The 12,254-nt window shown below is 43.8% G+C and overlaps 1 protein-coding gene across 2 annotated transcripts; it reads left to right on the forward strand.

Annotated features, from left to right (window-relative positions):
• The first annotated feature begins 5,930 nt into the window (after nt 1–5,930).
• On the forward strand, nt 5,931–9,331 carry LOC118237443 (fucosyltransferase 7). Of its 2 annotated transcripts, none has more exons than XM_035436151.1 (3): nt 5,931–6,033; nt 6,615–6,696; nt 7,397–9,331. In XM_035436151.1, the coding sequence occupies exon 3, from the start codon at nt 7,454–7,456 to the stop codon at nt 8,489–8,491; it is 1,038 nt and encodes a 345-aa protein (XP_035292042.1). In that variant the 5' UTR covers nt 5,931–6,033; nt 6,615–6,696; nt 7,397–7,453; the 3' UTR covers nt 8,492–9,331. The 2 variants fall into 2 exon arrangements, with proteins under 2 accessions (XP_035292042.1, XP_035292043.1); XM_035436152.1 differs by having other exon boundaries at nt 7,523–9,331.
• The last annotated feature ends 2,923 nt before the right edge of the window (nt 9,332–12,254 follow it).

Below are 12,254 nucleotides of genomic sequence, written 5' to 3' on the forward strand. Positions count from 1 at the left end.
CTATATGGATAGGTTCTTCGACATAAACATAAACTCATTTATAAATACATAAATTCTTCTTCTCATTATTATTATTATTATTATTATTATTGTTATTATTATTACATAAAATGTTATTTTGTAGTCTCTGATTTGACAACGATAGTAAAGATGACGGTTCTTCATTGTTCTGTGGCTATTTCATCATATCACAGGCGTGTTAAAACCACTGTTGCTGGTGTGTGGTGCTTAAAGCACACTTAATGTGAGGATTAATACTTTAGAAATAAACTGTATTTAAGCATAGACAACTGTAAAATTAAAGGTAAATAGCCAGGTCTTTTCCCTGGGAACATGACTGAATCAGCTCAATGCAGGCCACCGAAGAATTTCAGGACTGATTACAACTGTCTGGGAGATTTAAACCTATATTGGAATTTCCGGCTCTAGCTGAAATGCATTGGTCAAAAAATGAGTTTTTAATCCCTTGTAAAGATATCCTAGTAGAGTAGGCCTTCTAGAATAATGAAAGATGCAGGAGATTTTTCTTGAAAGTCCATTTAGAGTGCAAAATTATATAACACCGCCCCCTATTGGCACAACATTGACACTAGCAATATGTGGAAACATGCCACTGCAATCCCTAGTTCAATTTGTCCAAATCCTAGCAAGTTGTTTATTTTGCTTTATTTTACTGCATTTGTTTTTGGTTTCTTGGGTTTCTGTCCATGGCTTACTTGAGGTCTTGTATTATTTGTGTCGTTTTCTGGTTATACTGTCTTGCAGCCTCTATAATGAGTCAGACATCGCACACACATATTTTGTGTTGTGCAATAATATATCTCTTTTTAAAATATGTCTACATTCCAGTCCATTCCATATGAAACACCCGGTGTCAAACACTGAAACGTTCTCCAGCAGTTTTTTTGTGCACTACCACCTAGTTCTAAAAAGCCTGCAGCCAGCAGCCTCTTCTTATTGCTCTGCCATTGTGTTGTAGGAGCACAGTTCTTGCTCATTTGCAGTATGCATACTGCAGGCAGCCATCAGACCAGATGAGTCTCTACTGTGCAATGAGATGAGCACAGTGCCCCATTACTGAAACCCTCCCTCACTGGGCAACACTAGGATTAGTTATGCATTGAATGGTTGACTTTAACTGTGTGTGCGTGCCCGCGTGCGTGTGTGTGTGTATGTGTGTGTGTGAGTGCATGTGAGTCTGTGCGTGCTTTCTGGGGGTTTCTATACGAGTCACTCCGACTCTTTACTTCCTTAGTTCTGCAAATACAACAAAGTTAGTTTAGAATTCAGTAACAGCTTGGTAAACAACCCTCTTATCGAAGGGAAATGGTGAAGAAGTTTACTGCTGTTGTGTTAGAAGAAAATGTTATCAGTGATCAGGGAAACAGCATTATCAAAATGTGTCTGTGCATTATTTATAGGTTAGCATGCAATCAACACCTCTGCAACAGGATCTCCCTGAAACCCAGACAGATATATTATCAACTCCTCCCTAAGTATAAATCCATCATAGCACATAACACATCCACCCACTTGCTTACAAGATGCTAAAGATATAGATTATTCTCCGGAGGGTGGACTTGTGCATGAAGATTTTTGGACTGTGTGTCCTGCTGAAGCACCAGTTTTCAGTTTAGCGATGCTTCCCTTGGTGTTGAGTATTCACCCTGACTGAAGGCAATACCCAAAGCATTCATGATTTGTCAAGAAATATGAAATAAAGTTGTGCTACTTTCCTTTTCATTACATTACATTACAGGCATTTAGCAGACGCTCTTATCCAGAGCGACGTACAACAAGTGCATTAGTTCAAGGTGCAGAGGTGCAGAAAAACACACTAGAGTGAAGTAAAGATCGTAGTGCCAGAAGTGACCACATAGATCAGGACTCCAACCCTGTAGGGTAACCTGTTCAGCAAACAGACAAACAATCCTGCCAAGTACAAAACTAGCACTGAAGTCACATTTGCCTAATCGGAATCAGACAAAACATTCCTGCCAAATACAAAACTAACATGATCTCATTAGCCTAACTAGGTACATTGAGCTAAAATAGAGGCTAGGAAGGGTGGGGAGAGGTGCAGCCTGTAGAGATAAGTCTTTAGTCTACGCTTGAAGGCAGTCAGATTCTCTGCTGTTCTGACCGCCACGGGAAGGTCATTCCACCAGCGAGGGGCTAGGACAGACAGCAGACGCGAACGGGAAGTACAGACATGAAGAGGGGGAGGTGCCAAGCGTCCAGAGGTGGCAGAACGGAGAGGTCTGGCTGGCGTGTAGGGTCTGATGATCCTCTGGATGTATCATATGTATGTTATTGTCCCTTGGTCTGCACCATTTAAATTTTAATGTGTTCATCCCTTGCTTTATTACTTTAGTCCTAGTATTTACAAGCTATTTAAAAAAAAAAACTTAAGGTGTGAAAGTACCTTTAAGTTTCACAGTACTGGAGCCGACTGATACTGCTATTCTTGTTGGTATCACGCTGGCCAAATTTGCAATATTAAAAAAAAATTGTAAGTGGCTGCAATGCGATTGGGTTTCCAAGTTAGTGTATAAAGGGTATGGGGTATTGGCGAGAGCACATAAAATCAACATAGATTGCCCCCCACACTTTATTCCCATTAACATTTTAAGAGTGAACGCATGACAGTAAAAATGCATAGATTCACAAAGGAGAAGTTGATACTCACAAAGGGCAAGTTACTAAGAAAACCATCCAAGTTTGGAAAAACTGCAACTTCTCTTCGACCGCGGGCCAATATTGTTTTTTATAGAAGAATTTGTGCCAGTAAAAAGTACATGGCTAATAAAAAGGTCAGCATTTTATTTAAAATGCAAGAGCAGCCTTTTCTTTCATTACATTACTAATCATAGTGCAATGCTGGCAATTTCCAATGTGTGGAGTGGGAAGCCAGGTGTTGCTGGTGAATCACGAGAATGCTGAACAAGGACAAAAAGCGAATCTAATTCTCTATGGGGTTGAGCATCTTTTCCCAGTTCAGGTATTTTTTTATTCCCGAATTTGACCAATGATATTCGGAGGATATTTCGGGAGGGAAGAGACGCGGCAACATTGTATGGAAAATAAAAATAATTTAAAAATGGATTTTATTTAAATGCTGACTCTCAGCCATTAAATAACATGTCCAGACCATCAGATACAAATCCCATCCTCCCGATGGTTTTCCAAATACAGACAAAGACAGTGTTGGCTGAACAGCTGCCAATGCAGATAGTGTTTCTCTGCACACTCTTAAAGGCTATGATCACTGTTGGATGTCATTGGGTAGCCTACTGAAGTGTGGAACAATTGAAACACGCAAAACGCGTTGCGCATCATAGCAGTTACCAGGTGGCACATGGTAGCTACGCCCACACAAGCCCGCAACTGCTGCTTAACATAAAACATAAACATCGCAACTGATTGGCTGGCAATCTGAGTTATTCTTAAGTGCCTCTGTATTTTGCAGCAACAGCTGTCTGTGTGGGAGTTTTGTGGGGAGTGAGCACTTGTGTGCACTCAGATGACAAAAGTAAACACAAAAAGGATCCTCAAGACAGATGTAAAGCTTTACCGACACACTTCGGTCAAGCTCTTACCTGTACTCATAATAATTACAATAACATTTATGATGCTTATGAGTAAATAAATGTGCATTAAAACAATGACCACGTTTACTTGCACATCATTGTTCCGATGTTATTTGGAATAGTCAAGTATTCTGGTTATGATACAGCCCATGTAAACACCTTATTCCCAAAAGAAAAACCTAGTTATGGCCTCATTCCGAATATGCAAAATCCCAATAACGTAGGTTGCTTATAACAATAATAATCCGAAAGTGAAAACCATTTAAACACCTTATTCTATTTATAAGTCTTAAACACAGTATGTGCATGCATTTTCAAGGTTACTTGGGTGTTAAAGTCAGCCAGCTAGTTTACTGTAACAATTGTGCAGCAAGCACAAAGCCTTTACTTCTGGACTGACAAGGAGACAGAAGTCTTTATTCATGTACTAAAATAATTAAACGTGCAATGCAAGGACAGTAGAAAAGACAAAAATTGCGATTTAAGGCTGCAGTAGACCAAATGAGTCAGAAGCCGAGTTCAGTCAAACCACATAACAAAATAGGTGGCAGACCCTGAATCCATTTTGCATGGCTGTCAATGTTCACACGTTAACACAAGCGACTCGTTTTCATTACGATTACTAATCACAGCACAATTCTGAAGGACAGGATGGTACAAGGGAAGTCTGGTCATATTGTAATAAACCAGCCCGGAATGGGCTCTGTCGGAGGCTGAACACACAACACACACCAGTCAAGAGTAGAGAAAAATAGATGCTTCTTTATTAAATATGCAACAAGTTCGTAGACTGTTGGAGGGATGTAAGGGTAGGTCACGGAGTCCCCATGCACGGCCCAGTATAGAATCTCTAGAGACTGCCGTTATACGAACCACTACAAGTCAGGTGATAAAAGAGCACAGCACTCAAGAATAAGATTAAACACGGCACTCATGGATAACATCCAGCAAGGCACTCAATACACACTCAGCACATGCAAATACACAGCAAGCCCCGGAACCTCTCACTAGGGGACTGCACACTAGGCACCCGTATTACACACTTCAAAAAGGGGGCAGTGGAATGAAACCCCACACATGGGCCTGTATGTCCACCCACATTAACCCTCCCAGGTTTCTCCCCTAATATTAAAACCTAACTCTAATGTAATAGACAAGGTTAGGAAGGGGATACAAAGACTACACAAACACTGAACATGAAATGATAACGGTTAAACCTTAACCCGCCCTGCTGGCGAGACCCTCCCCCCCCCGGGGTCTGAGCTTGTGGCACTGTCCGACTCCCCGGGGAAACGATGGCTTAAAGTCGGGCAGATCAAACAGCGCGCGGTGGCAGGCCGAACGCTGAGACGCAGGACTGGAGAGCAGAGGCGGACACACACACTCCTAAAGTTCCCAGCCCTTTCTGGCTAAAGGAGGCGACCAGCCTCCCCTCCTAACACTCAAACGTCTCCCTTGTCTCGCTATCTTCATCGCCGGCAGCACTAACAGCTGCGAACGACACCCTCCCCAAGAGCGTGCGAGTCCACAGGATGAAGAAGGCACGGCTCCCCAACTAAAACTACTCTTGGCTCTGCTTTTTAACCCCAGAGTCTCATGCAGAGATCCACAGCCAAGACGGCTGTAGACAATCATGTTCATGATTGCGCAACACTCCCCCCCCCAAGAATGTCTCCTCCCACAACAGGTTTACCACAATATGCACTTACGGGGACCGCCACAGCCAGACATAAGGCATTAATGTTGATAGCAATACCAGTGCATCACACCCAGCTAATTTTAAACACTCAATGTACATGGAAGAACTTCTAGAACGCCATCCATTAGCACTAACCGAAGAATGCAAACGGAGGATTCCGCTAACCGTGTGACCTAAACAGGAGTAAAACCGGGTTATTCTTTTCATGACGCAAGTGAACGGCACATGACCATATGACTACAACCAGAATAAACACCTACCACATGAAGTAGGGGAGCATCGCAATAAATGTAACTGTTCTTGGATTTTGCTAATTTACTCAGAAAATATTTAGCCGAGCACAATGAAATGTTACTTCAAAGCTTTGATATGTCAGTAGTCATTAACCGCTCCGATTACATTCATCGCTTAATCGGGTCGGATACAATTAAAACCAAAGTACTCTACAGGTAGTTCGGTGTTGCATTCGTACCACCTAGTCGGTATGGAATAAATGTCGGCTAGATCAGGAACAACTCAGCACTGGAACCTTTATTGACTATCAAAAGGTCTTCTTCGGAAAGGGTGAAAAAGAGAGAGAGAGATATATGTTTCCTCGTAAATGTACTTCCTGCTATCACTTTGAATCTTAAGCGCCAAACACGCTTCCTGAACACACAAACACAAATCTCCTCCACACTCCGGTGCACAAAAAGGGCAGAGGGCGGAGGAAAGGAAGGCCAGCCGCTTAGAGCAGCAGCACTGGTGAGTACAGAAAGAGGGCAACGCAGCCACCCACAGACCAAATCTGACTCATTCTCAGCCTTCTGGCAAGACTTCATCAATGGAACAACAGCAGCCACACAGTGTGGTACATGTAACACCAGTGGGCTAACATAATACATTTAAAAACTCAGGGAAAACATTTTCTAAATAGATACCTAGTGACGATAAATTTACCCTGAAAGAGGTATCTTAAGTAATAATTGTGAGGAAAATTTTTTGGGGGGAGGACAGTCTTCTAAAAACTTGCACCCACTTTCTTTCAAATTATCATTGAAAGAAGACATTTTCACTCAAAAATTCATTTTGGGATTTCCCCCTACATGTCATGATTTAATCACTGCTTAAAGTGAATCTTGCATGTCACTACGGTCTCCTAAGGACAAAGATGGCACTACCTTGAGCTTTTTCATCATTTTTGCAATGTACATGAAAGTTGCAAAAATCCAATATACCAAAGCATCCTGTTATCATGTGTTCAACGCACATAAAAAGAACAACAAAGGAAGGGTTCAAAGTGTCATATTTCCTGCATTTTGAAATTCAGTTGAATCCCTCGACAGACTTTCGACCTTCGTTTCATTTTGCTAAAGTGAACTACTGCACAGAAGACTCAAGACTGCACCTGAAGCACATCTCTGAACTGTGAGTGTGCACCATAAGAAGCCATTATAGGTCTATACATTACACTGTTTTTGATTTTGCTATTTATTCATAACATAAAAGATATGTGTATTCATTATCGACATTTCACAGAATTAGCTGAAATGACAGAACTGATAGAAGGGAACCTGTCGTGTGTGCATTTATTGTATAAATTTGAAGGACTTCCAAATAAGGATGTGATCTCAGTTTTATATGTTAATGGAAAAAGTTGTTGCCATTGCTCCTTTGTCACTAAATTTGTGAATCAATTGCAGCAAGCTTAGCTGGAGTTTAAACCACATTTTTAAACGTCTAGACTACAGAACAGCATTACAACTGAAACAGCTATCCACATCAGTGAAGTGAGTATTAGCCTTTCCAGTTGTGATGCGCTTCTGTGGTCTAGAGATTTAACCCCATCTAAACAAGCAACTGACCCTGTATTCAAATGGCACATTTTCACATTGTGCAAAATAATTTAACTTCGCCATAGGGAAGTGGGTATAATGACTATGTAAAAAATCATTTGAATATGACAGAGTGAGACAAGAAAATATGAAGGTCAGAAAATGGTTAAATACTTCATGTGGTGCAAACAGAATTTCATGCTTAAGAGGGATAATGCTTTGACATTTTCAATTGTAGCTGATTTTTGCCAATGGTGAACTTAAACCACTGAACTGTTATTGTGCATCTACAGCATGTCCTGTGCTCCCCCTGGTCAAATCGAGCTGCTGCCTCATCTGTCATCTTCGCCATGACTGTGTGCCTGCCCAACCAGGGCAAAGCCGTTCTTCTCCTCATCCTCAGCACCTTCCTGTTTCAGTGGGTCCTGGTCCCGCAGGGTGAACGGGCCATTCCCCGGATGTGGCACAGGAACATCAGCGTCCTGCTGTGGTACTGGCCCTTCGGCAAGCCCCAGAGCCTGGACGGGGACGTTTGCTGGGACCGGTTCGCCGTGCGCGGCTGCCGCCTGACGGACGAGCGCAGCCGGTTCCCCGAGGCCGACGTGGTGGTGTTCCACCACCACGAGCTGAAGACCCGCCGCCAGAGGCTGCCGCGCCACCTGGCCCGCCCGGCCGGGCAGAAGTGGCTCTGGATGACGCTGGAGTCCCCCGCCTCCAACGGCAACCTGTCCGCTTACGACGGCGCGTTCAACTGGACCATGACCTACCGGCGCGACGCCGACGTCTTCCTGCCGTACGGAGAGCTGGCTCCGAAGAAGGACGGCGGGAGCGGCGGGTACGTCATCCCCAAAAAGGACGCCGGCCTGCTGGCATGCTGGGTAGTCAGCAACTTCCGGCCCAGGCACAAAAGGACGCAGGTGTACCAGAGCTTGAGGAAGCTGATCCCCGTGGAGGTGTACGGGCGATGGCCGCGGAAGCCGCTCAGCGCCCAGGAGCTGCTTCCCGCCATTTCCCGCTGCCGCTTCTACCTGGCCTTCGAGAACTCGCTCTTCGCCGACTACATCACCGAGAAGCTCTGGCGCAACTCCTTCTTGGCGGGCACCGTGCCGGTGGTGCTGGGCCCGCCCCGGAGCGACTACGAGGCGGCGGCTCCGCCCAGCTCCTTCATCCACGTCGACGACTTCAACTCCACGGAGGCGCTGGCCGCGCTCCTGCGGCGGCTGGCGTCGGACGAGAAGGCCTACGCCTCTTACTTCGAGTGGCGGCGGGACTACGACGTTCGGCTCCTCGCCGACTGGAGGGAGAGGCTGTGCCGCGTGTGCGAGCTCTACGACCGCCTGCCCGTCCGCAAGGTGTATCACCACCTGGACGCTTGGAACAGGAAGTGACCCATGGCGAAACTAAAACGCAAGCGCTCCTGTGTTTAGACTGGGGCGTAAATTTTCCTTATGGCTGTTGGGCAGCCTCTTGTGATCATGCACCGGCTTCTGTTACATTACAGTAGCACTGGCTTCTGTTTCATTACTGTAGCACTGTCTTTACAGTACAGTAGCACCGTCTCTGCTTAAGTGTTGCTTTACACCTGCTGGAGATGAACGCTGAGCTAGAGCTGTGCCATTAAACTGCGTATTTGCAGTACTGGCGATCCGCTGTACTAGCCCTCTCTTCATGCCTTAATCCAGCCAATGAGAGGACAGAGACAGTGAATATGGGATAACACGAAAATGTAATGGTTGCCATAGATTTCAGAATGTAACTATACGGTGTGTGTCATTTTTGTACATCTACTGTACACATCTACAGAAGTGAAGTAAATATTAAAACCACACCTTTCCTGGCATAAAAGTAGATCAACAGTGCTAACTAAAGGTTACAGGAAGGAACATGAACCTCAACCCACGTCGATGGCAGAACGATTTGTAAACTTGAACACCTGACATAGAGAGTTAACTTCTTACCTTTCAAACCTTTCATGGCTAAAAATATACAATAAGCATGCTTGGTGCTGTATGATTTTTAAGGGGATATATAATGGAAAGGGTTGTATTACAGCAAATATAGCAATATAGCCTTTGAATAGCAAATATGCATTTTCAATTCCAAAAGGAATCAAACTGAAACAGGGGGTTAAATGCTGGCTGGCTGGTCTGTGTGGTGGCATTCTGTCATTTAGAGAAGAAGGGTTTCAGATGGAAGGGCTGACTCATTGCGCAAGAATAACACAAAATTCTGCCAAAAAAATGCAGTTGTTAATTTTTTCAAGTAACATATTTTTCATAACATGTTTACATTTATTAGTTAAGAATATGATTTGTGTATCCTTTGATATTGCCTTTGGTCGCAATACTCTTCTTGAAATGTCAGCTGATGCAGAAGGCCCACCTGCTTTTTGAAAAGTCGACAATAGAGGTTATAAAATCGGTCTCAGTCATCTTCTCTGGCAGCAGTCCATTCGCATGAGTTTGACTCGATCTCGGAATTGAAAATTCATACCTGGAACTGGGGGACTGATTCTTGCGAAACGCACAATGGCTTTTGGTTTTCAGAAAATATTAACATTATGCATTTAAAATGGCAAATTTAAAATCTATTAACTGTAAAAAAATAAAAACTGGTCAAATACATCTGACTCCATCATCATTTTCAAGCATTTCAGAATTTGCATATTTTCTACTTTTGTTTCAATTCTGTTCTGTTTAAAAGTGTGATAAATACATGACACCATTGGCAGCAAATGCAAGTCATGACGATGTTTCCTGCTACATGCTTTCATGCTAACTGAATTGCATCATTGTTCAATAGAATTAATTTACACATAATGCTATTTTTCAGATCAAAAGATGATTACGTTAATGCATTAGAAACGACTCCCAGTGAACAGCAACACCAGAGCCCATGCCCTTTAATGTTTTTAAAGGATTTTTTAAATAATGAAGGGCACCAATATGACGAAGACATATGTAATGCACAAGAACCATTAACAAATTATCCAGTGAGCATAAATGCATAAAAGCAGATGGAGGACCTAAAACCTTGCCAACTGTCAGGTTTATCACCCAGTACACATCACCATGACAACATTCAAAGATTCTAAACATTCAAAGATTCAAATTCACAGATTCTCATGATTCTGGTGGTGGGGGGGGGGGGGGGGGGGGGGGGGGGCTGCCATCTCTCCAGCCAGGCCTAATGTATGACTGCACAGTTCCTCAATTGGGCAAGAACGGTCACTGTGGGGTTATTATGTGATTCAGGGATCCACTGCATGATGCACCCCTCTGCCCATTCGACAGAAAAAAACTGTCCAATTGTCTGAGATACTCCTTCAGTGATCTCATTTCACTCTCATCCCCATCACAAAGGTTTTGCCAAGGTTCAAAACCATAAATAACTGGTGAAGGCAGGGGACAAGGTGGGGTAGGGCACCAGGAAGCGAAACCCAGACAACCACAGAGGTTGCTTGGCGACTGACACAGGTGGCAGGGGGCCAGGACTCCTGTTCCGGTTGGGTAGGCGTGCCCTAATCTCATCTGGGTGAGAAGTTGGCCTCTCAGGAGGAAGTGCTTAGCTGGTCAGGTTTCCTGCAAGTCCAGGATGTAGGCCAAGTTTGTTTGTTTGCGGTTGGGGCCCATAGAGGGCTGGGCTAGGCCAGAGTAGCTGGATCTGGAGTAAGCCAGGGGGGTCTCTGCTCACAGTATGGATCTTCTGTGCGCTCGGCCTCGAATGGCAGTGCCAGCCGTTTTGCCTCCTGCCTGCCGTTGCTGAACCACATCCTCACCAGCTGTTCAGGAACAAAGCAGTTAAAGCAGCTTCACTTCTGGAAGGTTCTTACAGTCTGTGAAAGTAGCAGTCCTGGGGGGATTTGGGGGGGGGGGGGGGTGGTGGGTGGGGGGTGGGGGCGGCGTGGAGATGGAGAGACAAGGGACTGACATGATCATTCCAGATCAAAGAAACTGAGAAAAACAAATTTATTTCTTAAATATTAATGTTTAATACTACAGTTTAAGTTTTATTACACTTCCAAGTTCCCTATTACATTAGGACAGTGGGGGACAGGGAAGAGAAACACATGCACAGGGAGGGGGGAAAGAGCATGGGAGAATGAAGGGGGCAGTGTGGGTGGAGGTTGTTTTTTTAGCTAGCCCAGCACCAAAACACCTGATTCTACTGAAGACCATTAGACGTTGTGTGATTTTCATAAAAATGTACGTTTCTTAGTTTATACATTTGCATACTTTACTCTTGGAAACATGGATGCATTTACCTGGTTCATTTCTGGAATTCCTTACTGGAGCTGGAGTGCATAGGACAGTGGTGTCAAACTCGTTGCCATGGAGGGCCGTGTGTATGCAGGTTTTCATTCCAGCCTCAGATCTTGATTATATAATTAGTTAAATTATTTGCTGAATTAGGGATGCAGGTTTGTGCACAATGGTGACCCGACGTCTATGGTGACCCGCATTGTCTAAATAAAAATTTTCTTATATTCTGTGCTTCAATGCAGTTAAACGCATATGGCTGAATGAGTAATTGGACTCAATTAAGGCAGCATTAATTGGTTGGAATGAAAACCTGCATACACACGGCCCTCCATGGCAACGAGTTTGACACCACTGGCATAGGAGCACATGCAAGTTGCAGGACAGGGCACTAGCTGTATTAACTTTTCTTCCCACTAGATGGGACAAGTGAGCTGCATCCATAAAGTTCTTTAGCCTTGATTATACAGATTGGTTATGAAGGGAATTTGGTTGTTCATTATCTCAGGCAGAAGTAAATAACAATCACAGTTCCTTTTCAGAGATGAAATGAACATTGCCCCATTCCACCTATTCTCTTATCCTCTGAGTGAATGAAGTGATAATGTTCTTGAGCCGAGAACCGGAGTATTTGTTTCTGTATGAGGAGTTACCAGTAATATTTTTGTTGCATCCTTCACACTGTTGTGTGCAGTAAAATATACATTTACATCTAATTCAGCTTGTAGCTTTAAGTGTGACATTGGCCTGGGTTTGATCAACATTTTTTCTGGCCTCACAACTTCATTTCTTTTCATTTTCATTTCTCCATACAATGTAATGAAAAGCTGAGGGCACACTGAGAGTATTGCAAAGAATGTGTCTTTTAATGGCAAGCTTTCGGTACAAGACC

This window comes from Anguilla anguilla, chromosome 10 (genome assembly GCF_013347855.1).
Source record: "Anguilla anguilla isolate fAngAng1 chromosome 10, fAngAng1.pri, whole genome shotgun sequence".
NCBI lineage: Eukaryota > Metazoa > Chordata > Actinopteri > Anguilliformes > Anguillidae > Anguilla > Anguilla anguilla.